Raw genomic sequence first — 19,494 nt, 5'->3', positions numbered from 1 at the left:
AAATTCAGCGCCTCTCCCGAAAACCTCTCGGGACAAATTTTCTCCCGAAAATCTCCCGAAATTCAGGCGGAGCTGGAGGCCACGCCCCCCTAGCTCCATGAGGACCTGAGTGACGTGTCTGCCCAATGACGTTATAACTGTAGAATGATCGAGGGCGAGTTATTGGTTTCTTATGTGGATTTAATTTTAGGCAGTTTCATTAACGTCCTCCCAGCGCAGTAACAACACACAACAACAACAGTCAGGTTTACGTCTAACACTCTACTGTAAGGCAGTTCGTCTGCCGTAAACAGCATGTGACTCTTAAACGGGACAATACTGCCATCTACTGTACATGATGCACCACAACACCTCCAGGCAACTTCAACCCTTTAATCCTCCTCCAGTCACATCCCATCTCCCCGCATTGTAAATAACCATTGTAAATAATCAGGGGCGGCATAGCTCGGTTGGTAGAGTGGCCGTGCCAGCAACTTGAGGGTTGCAGGTTCGATTCCCACTTCCGCCATCCTAGTCACTGCCGTTGTGTCCTTGGGCAAGGCACTTTACCCACCTGCTCCCAGTGCCACCCACACTGGTTTAAATGTAACTTAGATATTGGGTTTCACTATGTAAAGCGCTTTGAGTCACTAGAGAAAAGCGCTATATAAATATAATTCACAAAAATTCACTAAATGTATTTCTAATGTATATACTTGTTCTTATGCTATCTGAACTCACTATGTTCTCTGCTTGCCTTTACATATCCTACTAAGTCACACCTACCCTGTTTCAATGTCCATTTCTCTGTTGATGCAATTGTTGATGCCTGAAGTACTGATACCAACCAAAGCTCCTCATCCCACTCCCCGGATTGTAAATAATTCAATGTATATACTATGATGATTAACTTGTGTGATGACTGTATTAGGCTGATAGTATATATTTGTACCATGAATTGATTAACGTGGACCCCAACTTAAACAAGTTGAAAAACGTATTGCGGTGTTACCCTTTAGTGGTCAATTGTACGGAATATGTACTGTACTGTGCAATCTACTAATAAAAGTTTCAATCAATCAATCATGCATTTGTGACAATAACATGTACTTTAGAAAGAGCAGTGTACAACTGCTCACACAAGCGCTGTAAATATACTACTCCCCTCTTAACCACGCCCCCAAACACGCCCCACAGCCCACATCCCCCGAAATTGGAGGTCTCAAGGTTGGCAAGTATGCTAAATGGTGGCAATAAAAACATCTCTTTGGCATTTAGTAGATTTGTGAACTCGTCGATCATATTCAGCTAAAGTGTTTGGGTGCCAGACTTCTTCCTTCACCACGACCACTTTTTCACTGCAGCAACCTTTGGTGCCAGGGTAGATTAAGTTCAAAGTCAGAGTTGAACCGATTTTGGACTTCACTTGGCTCTACACGAGTTCCCAATCAAAAAATAATAAAGTTAAAGTACCACTGATAGTCACACACACACTAAGTGTGGTGGAATTATCCTCTGCATTCGACCCATCCCCATGTTCACTCCCTGGGAGGTGAGGGAAGCAGTGAGCAGCAGCGGTGGCCGTGCTCGGGAATCATTTTGGTGATTTAACCCACAATTCCAACCTTTGATGCTGAGTGTCAAGCAGGGAAGTAATGGGTTCCACTTTTATAGTCTTTGGTATGACTCGGCCGGGGTTTGAACTCACAACCTTCCAGTCTCAATGCGGACACTCTAATCACATAGAACGTATTAATGGTTTAACAAAACACATTTGTGTGAAATCTGAATAAGTATTTCACAATTACTAAGTTTGTGTAAAAAAAAAAAAAAAAAAAGTTTACCGACCCAAATAAAATGATAGGTATTTACGGTCGACACTCACCCAGTCTCGTCCTCAAGTACGCGTCAGGAGCGCCTGCAAACATACAAAAGCAGTCCAAGAGAAGCAACAAACAATTTGCAGGTATGGTGTTGTTATGATAGAATATACGTTCAATTACAGCAGGCACTAACTTTCCAAATCACTATAATTATGCAACAACACCCAAAGCTAATACACGTGCATGTGTTACGTGCGTGCGTCGTTACGAGAAAGCCATAAGAGGGCGGGATTTTACATCCATCCATCCATTTTCTACCGCTTGTCCGTCTTGGTGCGGAGGGGGCTGCTGGAGCCTATCTCAGCTGCACTTGGCCGGAAGGCAGCGTACACCCTGGACAAGTCGCCACCTCATCGCTACCGCTTGTCCCTCTTGGTGCGGAGGGTGGTGCTGGAGCCTATCTCAGCTGCACTTGGGCGGAAGGCGCGGTACACCCTGGACAAGTCACACGGCCAACATAGATAGACAGGCCCTTTTAAAATTCCTCACTTGGTTACAATGTCAATTTTTTTTGTTTTGTGTCTCTTGAGGCCGGCAAAATGTTCCATAACTCCAGCTAGTGGTTACTATTTACAAGCTAATATGTTATTTTTTAATTATATTCTTATGTCTGACAATGAAAATAATTGCAAAGCAGCCCCCATTAGAGCGTCACTGAAGGAGTAACCATTTATCTATGTTTTGATTTTGTTTTTATACTGTTGTTAAATGTGTACGTGCTAATTTTACTCCTCAAAGAAGAATTTAAGGCACACTGCACACAATTTAACCCACAATATCCCTGTATTAACCTGAATATTTGAAATGGGGAAAAAAGTTCAAAATTAATGTTAACACAGGAACATTGTGTGTGAAAACACATTCATTAAAATGGTTTTATTCGAGTATTACTTTAGTTTGTCTTAATATAAACTAAACATACTTGCAATGTGGTAGATTCTTAATGCCGTGTCTTCTTCCTCCATCGAATATTCTTCATTAGGATGCTTTCTTTTTGCTGTGTACAAGAAAAGGTTATCAAATGTACACATAAGGCCTTGCCTGTAGTGAAGTAATATACCGTTACACTCCATTCACTTTAACAACATTGTTTTAACTTACACTTTGGGTCTGTCAGGAGTTTAGTGGACTATTTGTTGATGGTGAGCCTAGAGCAAATTGGGCCGCCACAAGTAAAATGTGTGTCACCACATGTATGTTTTGCCATAGTCGCTCATCAATTTTTAATGGCCTGTGATTGAAGATTGTAGTTACAAAGCCATTCACTAGGTGGCAGTGCGCATCATGAATCCCGTCCAGAAGAAGACACGAAGAAATAAGAACAATTGAAGAAAGAGTGCCAGAGTATGGACCCAACAGAGAACTAAGAGAAGAAGAAAAAGTGGCGGCACAGTAAACTTCATCTGGAGACACTTGCAGATTGTGTTGAGGTCCAAAAGCGTGAAAAGAACTGCCTCAATAAATTGCTATTTCAGTCTTTGGGTTTCTTTTCATCATCTCTGGCTTTCAAACTGAAGAAAGAGGTCTGGTCAGATCTGAAAGCATAAAAAGGGCTGCCTCAATAAGGCAAAATTAAACGGTTCTGGGACCCAAACTTTGGCATTCTTTGGTTACTGTAGGCGAGTAGGCCTTAACTGTAACATCATGTCTGAGGAACCTGAGCTTGTTTCATACACAACTCCTTTATTTCCGTCGTCTCCAGTTCAACACACATGAGCTAACTTAGCTAACATTAACAACTTTAGTGACGCACCTCACATGACCTACGGTGGCTTAGGATGAACAAGCAAGACGATTCTCACAACCGACCACAACTCTTTATTCCCTGACTTCCCACAGTACATGGATAACAGTTCCTTCGGATGCCTAACACCTTATACAACACCTCTACCCATTTTAAACAACTGAGAGGGTATAGAATACATATTCAAAATGTTAATTTGACTCAGCCTTTTTCTTAATGCATCAAAGGATGCAAATATTCTATGATGTCTTCTTCTACATTTTGCAAAATATTTAAATTAGAGAAGGCCGATGATATCGGCCTGCCGATTATATCAGCCAATAAATGCATTAAAATGTAATATCGGAAATCATCGGTATCAAAGAGTAAAATTAATGACTTTTTAAAACGCCGCTGTACGAAGTGGTACACAGTCGGTAAAACGCGGATGTTGCGTCTCCAAGTCATCCGCCCCTCCCCTCTCCACTCTCCCCAAACACAACACAGGAGTTGCAGCACGACTGCAGCATGAGAGATTTACTGGCGACTCTTGATGACCTCATCAAAGCACCGCGAGCGTAGCATAACAACAACAAGAGTGTGTTGTTGCCGGTGCTATAGCCGTACTCGCTCGGTGACTGACTAAAGACACCATGTCTATGGTTTGGGATTATTTTAAAAAGTGTGTCTGACGCATAAAAAACTGGCAATTTGCAATGACAGTAAAAAGTTGGGTATGCGATGAGGAACCAAGACGTCTTCTTTTATTATGATCAATTTGATCTCCCACCTCTTCCAGAATCATAAGGAGATACACGATGAATACAAGCAGAAGATGGATGAGAAGCAAACACGGAAAAAAGTAGTGCCACACAGTTGTCGCTTAAAGACTCCACCGAGAAAAAACAAAAACACAACTAAAAACACCCCAGGGCGAAAGCCCACGTTGTGGTCAGGGACAACGCACGCAATATGGCAAAAGCTACAATGGAGTTTGGTGTGGCTAGTCTGCCCTGCACGGCTTACACTTTGCAGCTTGCAGTGAACAAGGTGCCCTGTCTCAACGCAGCTTTTGGGAAGCTCTGGCTGACTGGTAGGCCACTTCAAGCACTCACCACTAGTTTGCAGCACAGTGGGTTATTCATACAAATACGTTAGAGCAGGGCAGATTGAGCCCAGTTTCGAATTTTCTTTTATACAGTATACCAGGCAGTCTTGCACTAAATGATGACTATGTTATTGTTTATTTTATTACTCTAGTATACTCTGGACTGAAGCTGTGTGTATAACTGTTGTTTTGAGGCATGTTAGTGAAAGTCAAAGTAAAGTATTTTCCATAGTTGTAGTGGGTATCTGGATTATCTCAGTGAGAGCTTGTCCCGAATTCCAACCTGTTGTTTTAAAGCATGTTAAAAAAAATGCATTTTGTGACTTCAATAATAAATATGGCAGTGCCATGTTGGCACTTTTTTTCCATAACCTCACTTGAAGTTGTTCTCTTATTTTGGAAAACTTTGTTACATTCTTTAATGTATCCAGCGGGGCATCACAACAAAATTAGGCATAATACTGTGTTAATTCCACAACTTTATATTGTATATCGGTTGATATCGGATCCGGGAATTACGAGTTGGACATTCTCGGAGTATCAAAATCGGCAAAAAAGCCATTATCAGACATCTCTAATTTAAATCAGTCATCCATTTTCAAACACATGCATAGCAATTAGCAGTCCTGGTATGATATTTATTTATTATTCCATAAAAGGCTTTTAACTATTATTTTTCAAATGTTATCCTAATTTAAAAATATCCTCTTATTTGTGTCCATTACAAGTCATATTTTCTGACAATATGCACTTTTACAACATGTTTTATAGAGATTGATTAACATTTAAATAATGACTTCTGGGTATATTATATTGATCAACTAATTATTTTTTGGGCGGAATAGAGGCGCTACTACTACTGGCTCCATTGTTAGAAATAGGATAATTGGAATTTTGATAACATTTATTTATGACTTAGAATTCATATAAAACAAATACACGTTCTTGTCTTACGTAAAGATTGTGAATGATTGGCCAGATTAAAAGAGAAGTTCAGATGCCCTTCCATAAGTGTTCTACATCCTATGAACATGCTGATGCTGTGGCGAAAGCAAGAAAATGAATACATATTGGGAAACATGCCAATTTCAGCAAAAGTGGCTGGTTGGCTAACTTTTCAAAACCTGGTTAAAGCTTGTCGATGGTAAACCCAGAGAGGCATGTGTATGTTGTAAAAATGATGTTAGGATGAGCTTTATTATCTGGGTGTAGAAGGCCTGGTTAGGTGGCCTGACTTTTTCCCCCACTGATCCTGACTAACTGTAAAACAATCTTCGCAAATGTTGGCCAAAGAACCACCATTACAAGGAAGTTTTTGCAGGAACGCCTCATTTATGTAAATCACAGGTTTGGACCTTAGAGTTGCCAGCAAATGTAAAATGTTAATGCATGGATCTAGCAACGTATTTACAGTGGTCTAAGTTCCTACACACAACATGAGCACTCTAATGTTTTTAGGAATGTGCTGCAAAAATGCTTGTCTCCCATGTTTTCAACTGACCTCGAGAGCAGGTTTGGTGGATTGAATAGCCCTGCCCTGAATGCATCAGTGCATAGTGCATCAGCAAATACATAGCCAGTAAATCCATAGGCTGGTCACACAATGCTGTGGGATGGCACTGCACTCCTCAACCGGAAGTCATCACGTGTCCTGCTCCTCCCGCAAACGCATGTGCCTTATTTGTTATAAAACAGCCTTTCCTAAAGTTGTGAAGGAGGCTGCGGTTTCCATAGTGATATAAGCAGACAATGGTGCTTAAATGTCCATATAGAAGGAAGATAAAGCATCTAGCCTAACCCATCACTGATGAAACACGTGTGACGAGTGGTGAGCAGACACTAATTTAGTATTTCAAAGCAATTCCGTAGTTCACATCTGACGTTATACCTGTAATCGCCTCTTTCTCCATCACACATCTATATTTTTAGGCTCACCGATTGCGGCTGTGTCCCCAGGGGAAATAAGCATCCCCCTGTGCTGACATCCCACACCGCATTCTCGATAGATCAAACAGGCCTCAATTGCCAAAGCCCCCCCCCCCACGCCCGAGGGGGCCCATGCTGCCAAATACATGAAGTGTCTTTGTTAGTACCTGCGAGTCAACTCACGAAGGTGCGGGAAATTGTTGGATACAAGCTAGTCCAGATCTCCTGCGAGTTATTCAAGCAGAAGGTTGAAAATTGTCCATTTGGAGAGGTTGAAGTGATTTGGGGTTTGATGACGGCAATCAATCTCATGCATCTCAACGTCAAAGTATTTGGAATGAGCGCCATTTTTTTTGTTTCTTATCCATCTCATTTACATGTTATCGTTTTCCTTGGATTACGCCGAAAGATGAAACAATGTTTGCCACCTTTATTATTATTCATGCATTCTTTTTTTCGCCGAGTGGCCTCCTCGTTAATCTAGGCTAATTATGGCCGTAACACATGGAGAAGACACAAAAACAACAACAAGGCAAGCGATTTACAGTTGGCCTACATAGTAAAGAGGCTCATACTTTGCAAACAAATCTTTAAGTATTACTGAGGAAGAAATAAAAATCATATGAACCAACCTAAAAAAAAAAGTTTGCAGTCTTTAAATGTGTCTGCAGGCATACACCGGACAATTTAATGTCTGATTCTAAAGACTTAGATCCTAAGAGACAGCCATAATGTCTTTAATTCCGCAAAGTGGACAGACAAGACTTTGGAAAATCCAGGAAGAGTATCTTTTGAGAGTTGAAAGTGGCTGAAAGGCTCCCAAGTAGTGACAGACAAGTAACCTCAAGAAGACCCCAGACTGTCCATTTGGGAAATGCTATCAATTACTGCTATAAGGATGGAAGAGAGGATTCTGGGTGTGTCATTTTTAACAATATAGACTTTAGAAAAGATAAGCTAAAATGTCAAAATGTGACACTCATGTGGGAAATTTGAGAGTTTTAAATTGCTAACTTTATCGCATTTGTTCTACCATTACTATATCCTTTTTGTTCTTCATCAAAAAAACAGTTTTACTAATAAGACATTCATTTTTTTTGCGTTACTTCACAGGTTCATCCTGGTACGTTTATGTTTTTCTCAATAAAACACAGGGTTGTCTTTTTTATATTTTGTGGTCTATTGCTTGGAAACCCACATCAGTGCAAATTTGGCCGTATTTTGAAATATATACGCTACCTTTAAAACATCCATCCATCCATGCATCCATTAATTTTCTACCGCTTATTCCCTTTGGGGTCACGGCGGGCGCTGGTGCCTATGTCAGCTACAATCGGACGGAAGGCAGTTTACACCCTGGACAAGTCGCCACCTCATCACAGGGCCAACACAGATAGACAGACAACATTCAAACTCACATTCACACACTAGGGCCGATTGAGTGTTGCCAATCAACCTATCCCCAGGTGCATGTCTTTGTAGGTGGGAGGAAGCCGGAGTACCCGGAGGGAACCCACGCAGTCACGGGAGAACATGCAAACTCCACACAGAAAGATCCCGAGCCTGGGATTGAACATAGGACTACTCAGGACCTTAGTATTGCGAGGCAGACACACAAACCCCATCTCCCACCGTGCTGCGGCACATTTAAAACAAATAGTTCAAATGGGATGAAGTGGATTTTTACACTCACAAGTAAAATTATTTTGTGCTCAGGGAAAACCATTTCAGGTGACTACGTCTTGAAGCTTATCGAGAGAATGCCAAGACTCTGCAAAGCCGTAAACAGAGCAAAGGGTGGCTATTTATACACACACATATGTATGTATATATATATATATATATATATATATATATATATATATATATATATATATACATACATAGATAGAAATAATTATACATATATAAGTATACGTATCCCCAGGTGCATGTCTTTGGAAGTGGGAGGAAGCCGGAGTACCCGGAGGGAACCCACGCATTCACGGGAAGAACATGCAAACTCCACACAGAAAGATCCTGAGCCTGGGATTGAACATAGGACTACTCAGGACCTTAGTATTGTGAGGCAGACACACACACCCTTCTCCCACCGTGCTGCCCCACATTTAAAACAAATAGTTCAAATGGGATGAAGTGGATTTTTACACTCATAAGTAAAATTATTTTGTGCTCAGGGAAAACCATTCCAGGTGACTACGTCTTGAAGCTTATCGAGCTTAGTGTATATATATATATATATATATATATATATATATACACTAATATATATATATATATACACATAGTGTATACATAATCATATATAGATACAGTACACACATATATACTGTATACATACATACATACATACATGTACATATATATATATATATATATATATATATATATATATACATACATACATACATATATAGAAATAATTATACATATATACGTATATGTATACGTACATATATACATACACACACAATATATATAGTCAAATTATCAACTATTCTAAGACATTTCTACAATAAGGGAAAAACTTGTTTTCCTTGACAAAATGTGGAGTTATTGAGTCTGTTTAGCGAATTGGAGAGCTACTGCAGCTGGTGGGTCCATGACGATGACTTCTGTTTTGTTAGATCATCCGTTTTAATGCCGTGTTACATTAAGATATGTAAATAAACATTTACAAAATAGAAGGCGATTCCAACGTTTTCATTTCAAAATTAGACATAAAATAGAAGTTGCTGCGTTGGAAAAGATACATTTATAACGAAAGTAGCAAAGGCTTAACCAGACTACAGAACAAATGTTCCCGTTCCAGGCCAGACGAAGCGGAGTATTGTCCAAAGTGTAAATAAGAATTTTCCTCTTTGGGTTTATAAGATGTAAGTTGTCAGGTTGCTGCAATGAATGTAGAGCGGCAGAAGGAGCAATCAGCCAACCTTCCCAGAGAGATGGAGGGCCCACCGCTACCTTGCAGCCTCACACACAAACAACCAATCACGTCGAGACATTGATTGATGCCTGCTTTCAAATCTATCACTCCAGCATAAGCCGCCCCGACCTGAGCCAATGGCTGATACAAAGTTAGATTAACATGAAACATGGCAAAAAAATGTATACTGTATCTAATGATATAATCAAACATACTAACAATGATGATGACTTAGATTTAATCAGCGCTCATGTCATATCTTTGACTAGTTTTTCTAAAAACAGCAACCAGCTGTTTTTTTTTTAAGATAAAGTATATTTGACTGGCCTTTTTAAAGTCTCTTAAAAACAGCAGAACTTGTGCCATATAACATTGTACACTAAAATTTTTGTAATATGTCCTCAAAAACTGCAGAGCACTTGTGATTCTGCAGTAGATTACTAAAAACAGCAGGACACTTTTTTTTTTTATAAGATAACGTATATTTGACCAACCTTTTCGCAGAAAGTCCCGTAAAAAACAGCAGTAAGCTTGTGTCACATAGGATCGTGGATTTGCATTTTTGTATTGTGTTCTAAAAACTGCGGAGGATTTTTGGCTAGTGATTGACCAGTATATTTCCAAAAAACGGCAGATCATTCTTGTTAAATAGAGCATATTTGACCAGCATTTTTGTACAGTTTGCCCTTAAACACAGCAGTTGTGGTCTTGTCATGTAGAGGATCTTTCGCTAAAATGTTTGCAATATATTCCTAAAAACAGCAGTGCGCTCCTGAAGCATAGAGGAGCTTTGACTTTTTTTGCAGCAGATTCCTAAAAAAGCGCTGTATTTTTGTTTTATAAAAGTATATTTGACTAGCAGTTTCGCTGCACGCTCCTTAAAAAACTGCAGAGAGCTTGCGTAATATAGGATCATTGAACACACTTTTTGTATGATGTCCTCAAAAAACCTGCAGAGCATTTATTGCATAAAGAATGTTTGACTTGTGGTTGTCTCAAAGACCTTAAAAACAGAAGATAATTTTTGTTTATAGAGCATATTTGACTCGCATTTTGGCAATTGGCCTTTAAAAACAGAAGATGTGTTCTTGTCATGTAAAGAATCTTTGACTACAATTTTTCCTGTAAATGACTGAAAACAGCAGAGCGCTTTTGTCATGCAACAAACTCCTAAAATCAGCAAAGCAAAGTATGTTTGACTAGCTTGTATGCAGATACAAAACCGCAGAGAGCTTGCGTCAAATTGAATCGTTGACCACCATTTTTGTAGTATGTCCTCAAAAACAGCAGAGCACAAATAGGGTGGGTTTGCTTCTGATTTTCCAGTAGATTCTTAAAAACAGCAGACCATTGATAGCAGTGTCTATTTTGAGTTGCATTTCTGCAGTTTGCCCTTAAAAACAGAAAGTGTGGTCTTGTCATACAAAGGATCTTTGACTCAAATTTCTGCTGCAGATGACTAAAAACAGCAAATCACTTTTGTTTTATAAGAGTATATTTGACTAACCATTTCGCAGTGAGCCGGCCCCTTAGAAAACCTGCAGACAACCTTTCCCACGTCACAGGATGTTTGACTTGTGATTATCCTGCAGATTCCTGAAGGCAGAGGCGTATTTTTGTTAAATAGAGCATATTCGACTAGAATATTTTGCAGTTTGTCCCCCAAAACAGTGGCCGTGGTCTTGTCAAATAAATACTTTTTGCAGGACATTCCTACCACAAACAGAGCACCCTTGTTTTATCGAGAATCTTAAACTAGTGTTTGTGGTAGGTTAACAACATCACAGCCCTCCTGGCACATAGAAGATTTTTGACTAGTGTAAACATATTGCTAATTTTATTCTATTTGCGACGTGCTGCTTGGCGCAGGTAACATCTCCTCCTCCCACTGTCTTTGTTTGCGATGATTGTCTTTTCTTGGTGCGCTAGCAAACACAGCAGGGTTTCTAATGCTCACAGCCGTGTGACTAATCCTCCGAAGGCCACGGCAACGCACGCTTAAAAATATACATAAAGTGTGGAGAGCCTGAACACCCACATGCTTTCATTTTTGCTGTGTTTGAGAAAGAATAGCTTTAAAACGACAGAAGGCCATCTGGAAGTATTATGGCAGATTCTCTACTTTTCAACCAATAACAATAAAGTGTGTATTGTCTCTGTTCTAAAGCTTGTGTGTTGCAAACACGATACCGCATTGTTTTATAAAAAAAAAAAAATAAATAAAATAAAATAAAAAAACCTTGGTCAATAAAGATATTTTCGTCTTTTATAAATGTAAAATCTAATACAAAAAACATATCACAAAATCCCACTTTCACTGCACAAAGCTAGCATTGTTCAGTTGCATCATTAGTTTCCTAAAATATCACTGGAACCTTTTTATTAAAAAAATATATATACTCTCGATCAGTGGTTCTCAAACTAATTTCTCCAAGTACCACTTGAGAAAAAAATGGTCTCTCCAAGTGCCACCATAATGACCAACATTAGAAAAAAAGTTAAAAACTTAACGTGCCAATGAGGTGAGGGTGAAGTCGGGGGAGGTGTGAGCAGCTGCGTTGGCCGCGCCCGGAAATCATTTTGGTGTTTTAACCCCCAATTCCAGTCCTTGATGTTGAGTGCCAAGCAGGGAGGTTATGGGTCCCATTTGACCTGGCCCGGGTTTGAACTCACGACCTACCAATCTCAGGGCGGACACTCTAACCACAAGGCCACTGAGCAGGTAAAACACAGTAGGGTAGTAGTAAGTATTCATCAAAAAAGACAAAGTAGATGTAATATTTATGGCCACTGTAACATTACACACAGTTTGAACAGAAAGACTGTGTTTAAAAATAGGGGGAAAAAACACTGTACTTTATTCATGTGATTCTTTCGTGTACTGCGAGATGGAGCCTGCGTACCAATAGTAGTACACTTACCACAGTTTGAGAATCTTTGCTCTAGATGATAAGAGATACTCTGTGCTGTTTTTAAAAACGATGTTATTAAAAGATCAGAGAGTAATCTGCTATTTTTTGTAATCAAATGATCTTCTGTGTGACAGTACAGTGCTGCTGTTTTAAAGAAGCGACTTTTAGTCAATGATCCTCCGGTTGGCATGGGAGCATACTGCTGTTTTTGAGGACTGCGATTCCTTAATTGTTTACCCTCTTTGTTCTGAGATCAAAAATAAATGGATTTCAGATGGATGGCGCCTCATTTTTCTTCTTGCCTTGATCTGTTTCCGAGCAGGCGTGAGATGGGAGGGATGTGATCTAATGATGTGATCTAGATCCTTCCTGCTTTTTGAAATATTCTATATTAAGTAGACCTACATAGGACCTGTTGTGTTGTCATGGATGTGTTACACTGGAAAAAAAAATTGAATCACGTTAAATTCAAAGTTAGCTTGTAGCGTTTTTTGTTTTTTGTTTGCGTTTTTCTTCTTCCAAATGTGATGTAACTGACAAGAAATGCAGCAGCCAAGACTGCTCAAATCATTTTCAATTTGCCTTTAAAAAACGCAGATGTAATAACGTGGTTATATAATGTGTTTAGTAAAAGGGGAAAAAAAGTCTGCGTTTTGTCTTGTTTTTTTTTAACATATGAAATGGCCTAATAATCACACGAACATGATAGACTTACAAATAAGGACGATTAACCCACGCTACAGGACTGTAGTTGTACATAGGCTGATTATACCCTAGTCCCCTGCCATCCTTGTTCCTAAGTATTTACCTCCATGACCCCATAACGCAATAATACCCTCAAAATGTAAAGTTAAAGTACCAATGATTGTGACACACACACTAGGTGTGCTGAAATTTGTCCTCTGCATTTGACCCATCTCCTTGTTCACCCCCTGGGAGGTGTGGGGAGCAGCGGCCAATAGCGGTGGCTGCGCCTGGGAAGCATTTTGGTGATTGAACTCCCAACCCTTAATGCAGAGTGCCAAGCAGGGAGGTAATGGGTCCCATTTTTAAAGTCTTTGGAATGGTTTGACCTCACAATCTACCGATCTCAGGGCGGACACTCCAACCACGAGGCCTAACTTCCACTAAGCTTTGCTGTGCCTTCCTCTCTTTAGCTCTCCAAGATTTCTCATAGTCATCATTCTCACCGACGTCCCACTGGGTGTGAGTTTTCCTTGCCCTTATTTGGGTTCTACAGAGGATGTCGTTGTGGTTTGTGCAACCCTTTGAGACACTAGTGATTTAGGGCTATATAAATAATCATTGATTGATTGATTGATTTAATGTGATCTGAAACGTCATTCAATGTTGTCCGCACATCAGTTATGTGGCCCGCCACATTATTTAACATTGCCTGCCACATCATTCAATGTGGTCTGTTACATCATTCAATATTGCCTGTCACATCATTTAAAGTGGCCCGGCACATTTCAAATGTGGCCGCTACAATCTTTTATATGGCCCACTACTTAATTCAACATGGTCCGCCGTGTCTTTCAGTGTGGGCCGGCCCATTATTTAATGTCAATGTGGTTCTATATTTCCAGCCACGTCATTCAATGTGGCCAGCCACATTTTTTAATGTGGTCTGCCACAACATTTAACGTGGTCTTGCTCATCATTTTAATGTCATTCACTATGGCAGGTCTATTCAACTACATAATGAAGAGGTTCGCAGTTTCAAGAGCCTAAGGCCATCGAAATTTAGATTTTTCACAAGAAAGTGCTTCGCAGGTTATATTCCTTTTACTTAATTTCAAAGTCAACACATTGTCTTTCACACTGAACTGTCAATAAATGTATTATTCTGCACTTGCTACTCGTTTCCAGTTTGTGCAGATAGATGGTTAACAGCATGAAAAAACAGAAGCTCCAGACGTTTTGTTGAGGATTGATGTAACTTTTTTTAAATAATTTTTCCTTCTTTAGTTTAATTTTTTTACACTTCTTCCTTCATTTAGGTTTGTAAGTTGCCTCTATATTTAAGCTATTACCATATATATCTGATCTATAACACCCAAAGACTTAACATTTGAGAATAAATAGATATGATCAAAATAGTATCAATCTCACAGAGATTCCCCTGCTACTTTGACGGATAATGATGAAGCCAGTGATGCAGTGGTCGGGACCGCAGATCCCTTCTCCACCAAAAACAATGCAAATCGGGCAGACTTTGTGAGAGCCAACAACCATTAATTTGGACAAAATGATGATCTAGAACCATATAATGTTGATCCTGAATATAAGACGGATGAGTTCAAGTTTTAGAAGCTCTGCTAAACAAATCCAGCTTTAGTAGCAGTATTGCTAAGTGCTAGACAATAAATATAAAACTACAAACATAATAAAATGACTTTTTAAATACACCAATGGTGCAACTGGACACATCCTCAGTGATGTAACCTAGGATCACAGGGGGTTTCGGGTCTTTCAACAATCAGACCCCCTCCCCTAGGCGACCCAGCCAGGGTTGATCAGGCCCCAGCCTGTGTCCAGGTAGCGCTACTGCCCTACATGCCACGCCTCTCCCCTCCTGATCCACAGCCACCTTGATGCCACTTCTGCTGCATCTGTGACTAACTTCATGGCCCTTTGCTGGCTGGCCCCTGTGATGCCAAGCATTCTGTAGGCCCTGCAGAGAGATTTGCCCACAAACCCTCGACACCCCACTTCAACCGGCCGGCACATCGCTCGCCACCCATTGCTCCGACACTCCTCCACAAGCTGAGAGTACTTTGCACTCTTCCTCTCATTGGCCTCCTCCATACGGTCCTCCCAAGGCACTGTGAGCTCCAAGAGGATTACCTGCTTGGAGGCCACTGAGGTGAGCACAATATCTGGCCTTAGTGTTGTTTTAGCAACCACGTCAGGGAACTTCAACTGCTTTCCCAGATCAACTGACAGCTCCCAGTCGCGTGCTGTTGCCAACAGGCCAGACGAGGTGTTCCGGGCAGCCGGTGTTGACTTCTCCCCAGCTCTGATGAAAGCAGTACTCTTCACTGGGCGGAGGCTCTTGCTGTGACTGACTCCCCTGCAGATGGCATCAGCTATGGCCTTCAGGACCTGGTCATGTCGCCAGCGGTACCGCCCTTCACCCAGGGCTTTTGGACAACAGCTTAGGATGTGCTCCAAGGTTCCTCTCCTCTGGCAGAGGGGGCACCCTGGTGTCTCCACCTTTCCCCAGGTGAAGAGGTTGGATGGACTTGGCAGCACATCGTAGACCGCCTGGATCAAGAACTTTATTCGATGGGGTTCGGCTTTCCAGAGCTCGGTCCATGTGACCTTACGCTCTGATACTTGTTCCCATCTCGTCCAGGCGCCCTGTTGCCGCATTCCCGCCATCTGGCAGGCTCGCCTTTCCTCAACTCCTGCTCGCACTTCCTCGAGGATCAGTGACCTCTTCTCTTTCCCCTGCGCCTTGTCATAGCGAGGTGTTCTTCTGCTACCTAAGCCAGATCTCCCCTGCGCCACTGTTCCCACCAAAACCTTTTGCCGTAGCCTTGCCTCTGCAACATCCACAGCCTCGACAGCTCTCCACTTCCGCCCCGTCCTGACTTCAATCCCAGCCTGTGCAACCTTTGGGTCACTGGACTCCCGATACTGTAGGAGCTCCCTGGACCGTGTCACCATGAACTCCTCGCTCAGGCTGCTGATGGGGAGCTTCAGTTTGTTGTTATGCCCGTATAGAGCAATGCTGCTCAGGCTTCGCGGCAGTCCTAGCCACCTGCGCAGGAACCTACTGACCCTCATCTCAAAGCCTTCCACCGTTGAAATGGGGACTTCGTACACCATGAGGGGCCAGAGTATCCGAGGGAGAATCCCGTGCTGGTAAATCCAGGCCTTGAACTTGCCAGGAAGGCCAGACTTATCCACCACGGTCAGCCAGGTCTCCAGGTCTTGGTTGGTCGATCTTGTGGAGGCTGCGTCTCTCAGGCTGCAATTAAACACCTTTCCCAAGCTCTTCACAGGTTCCTCGGTGAGTGATGGTATTTTGGTGGTGCCAAGTGAGAAGCAGAACTTGCCAGTAACCTTTCCTTTCTTTAGCACTAGGACCCTCGACTTGGCCGGCTTGAAGTTCATGCGAGCCCAGGAAATCACCTCCTGAAGGCCATTCAAGATCCACCTGCAACCTGGGACGGATGTAGTGGTCACTGTCAGGTCGTCCATGAAGGCTCGGATGGGTGGCTGCCGGACTCCAGACCTGGAGAGGGGACCTCTGCACTGAACTTCCGCAGACTTCACCAGCATGTTCATGGCGAGCGCAAAGAGGATGACTGAGATCGTACAGCCAGTGATGATCCCCTTTTCAAGCCTGTGCCAGTCGGAGGTTGTTTTTCCGGAGGAGACTCTTAGATGGAAGTTGGCATAGTAGTCCAGAATGAGGTCTCTGAACTTCTTTGGAATGTGATGCCGATTCAGTGCCTCTTCGACCAGCTTGTGGGGTATGGATCCATAGGCATTTTCGAGGTCCAGCCACAGAACAGCCAGGTCCCCCTTATTCTCCCTGGCTTCCCTGATGAGCTGAGTGACCACGCCTGTGTGCTCCAGACATCCAGATACCTCTGGGATCCCTCCTTTCTGGACCGATGTATCAATGTAGGAGTTCTTCAGGAGGTAGTCTGTCAGTCGCCTGGCCATGAGGCTGAAGAAGATCTTCCCTTCAACACTCAGCAACGAGATGGTTCGGAACTGATTGATGTTCTTAGACTTCTCCTCCTTTGGGATCCACACACCCTCTGCCTGTCTCCACTGGTCTGCTACCTTGCCCCTCCTCCAGATCACCTTCAAGATTCTCCAGAGTCTGTGGAGTAGTCTTGGACAGTTCTTATAGACCTTATAAGGTACTCCACTGGGCCCTGGAGCAGAGCTCGTCCTTGCCCTGCGGACCACCTCCTGGATTTCCTTCCAGCCGGGCTCTTTCCCATCGATGTCAAGCGTTGGTGTTGGTGGATTGATCAAGGACCTGCAGGGGCCTAGGTCTTGTTCTCTGCATCCATCGCTGTAAATTTGCTTGAGGTGGTGGTCGACCTCAGCTTTGGAGCAGGCCAGTCTACCGCTTCGCTTCTGTCCTAGCAGCTGTTTTGTGACTCCAAAGGGATTCGCCAGAAAGGCAGCTCTCCTCCTGGACCTTTCCTTCCTCCTCCTCCTATGCCACTCCGCTCTCCTCAAGGTTATTAGCTTCTTGCGGATTATACAACGTAGTTCCGCAAGAGGCCCCCTATCCTCTTCACGTGCAACCTTGAACTGCTGTCTTAAACACTTCAGTTCCTGCCTGAGCTGATGGATTTTACTCGCTCTATTGTTCATGATGTAGGGGGGCTTCGCTGCCCGCTTCTCCTCAAGTCCAAACCTCCCTGCAGCGAGGCTGATGATGATCGTGGTCATCGTCTTGAGGCGTCGATCAGCGTCCCCTTTGGCTGTTGTTTCCAAGATGGTATCAGCATCTTCATCAAACTGGAGCCACTCTTTCTCCTTGCTAGCTTGGGGCCACTTTACCCGACGATGTTCTGATGTCCTGTGTGCTTCTGGTGGTTGCATCACCTGGAGGCTCCGGGCACTGTGGGGTGACTCCGGGCCTGGCTCCTCCTGCGTCTCACCAGGCGTAGTTCCTGTGCGCTGTGATTCTACCACCTTCTGCATACACTTCATCCTGGCCTGGTGGATCCGCAGGCCATGTCGGTTCTTGCATACCTTCCCACATATGCATTCCATAGTCGTCGTCGTGTTACCATTGCCATGTGTCGTCAACCTTTGATCCGTCCAGTGGGATTCTCTTCCGCCCCCCCTCTCGGGAATCCCTGGGGGTATATTTCCTGTAGGTCGATTCGTAGCTTGTTGTGGGTTCCTTCCTCTCAGAAGGTGCAGCTCGGGATGCTACCCCTCACTGCCCCGGTGCCGTCTTTCCGGGCTGTCCGCTGTCTCTCCAGCTGTCACCAATCTATACTTGGTGGTCAACCAGACTGTTCCTGGTAGTCACTGGTTGTCCCAGAAAAGCAACTTTTTAAATACACCAATGGTGCAACTGGACACATCCTCAGTGATGTAACCTAGGATCACAGGGGGTTTCGGGTCTTTCAACAATCAGACCCCCTCCCCTAGGCGACCCAGCCAGGGTTGATCAGGCCCCAGCCTGTGTCCAGGTAGCGCTACTGCCCTACATGCCACGCCTCTCCCCTCCTGATCCACAGCCACCTTGATGCCACTTCTGCTGCATCTGTGACTAACTTCATGGCCCTTTGCTGGCTGGCCCCTGTGATGCCAAGCATTCTGTAGGCCCTGCAGAGAGATTTGCCCACAAACCCTCGACACCCCACTTCAACCGGCCGGCACATCGCTCGCCACCCATTGCTCCGACACTCCTCCACAAGCTGAGAGTACTTTGCACTCTTCCTCTCATTGGCCTCCTCCATACGGTCCTCCCAAGGCACTGTGAGCTCCAAGAGGATTACCTGCTTGGAGGCCACTGAGGTGAGCACAATATCTGGCCTTAGTGTTGTTTTAGCAACCACGTCAGGGAACTTCAACTGCTTTCCCAGATCAACTGACAGCTCCCAGTCGCGTGCTGTTGCCAACAGGCCAGACGAGGTGTTCCGGGCAGCCGGTGTTGACTTCTCCCCAGCTCTGATGAAAGCAGTACTCTTCACTGGGCGGAGGCTCTTGCTGTGACTGACTCCCCTGCAGATGGCATCAGCTATGGCCTTCAGGACCTGGTCATGTCGCCAGCGGTACCGCCCTTCACCCAGGGCTTTTGGACAACAGCTTAGGATGTGCTCCAAGGTTCCTCTCCTCTGGCAGAGGGGGCACCCTGGTGTCTCCACCTTGCCCCAGGTGAAGAGGTTGGATGGACTTGGCAGCACATCGTAGACCGCCTGGATCAAGAACTTTATTCGATGGGGTTCGGCTTTCCAGAGCTCGGTCCATGTGACCTTACGCTCTGATACTTGTTCCCATCTCGTCCAGGCGCCCTGTTGCCGCATTCCCGCCATCTGGCA

The 19,494-nt window shown here is 43.4% G+C and overlaps 1 protein-coding gene across 1 annotated transcript; it reads right to left on the bottom strand.

Moving 5' to 3' along the window:
- Positions 1 to 14,878: 14,878 nt before the first annotated feature.
- Positions 14,879 to 18,214, bottom strand: LOC133560306 (uncharacterized). Its single transcript, XM_061912686.1, has one exon. It carries the CDS (start codon positions 18,212 to 18,214, stop codon positions 15,005 to 15,007), a length of 3,210 nt encoding a protein of 1,069 aa, XP_061768670.1. The 3' UTR covers positions 14,879 to 15,004.
- Positions 18,215 to 19,494: the final 1,280 nt, after the last annotated feature.

Source organism: Nerophis ophidion, linkage group LG10, assembly GCF_033978795.1.
Source record: "Nerophis ophidion isolate RoL-2023_Sa linkage group LG10, RoL_Noph_v1.0, whole genome shotgun sequence".
Lineage (NCBI taxonomy): Eukaryota > Metazoa > Chordata > Actinopteri > Syngnathiformes > Syngnathidae > Nerophis > Nerophis ophidion.
Note: the sequence above shows the minus strand (reverse complement) of the source record. Positions and strands in the feature narration are given on the sequence as shown.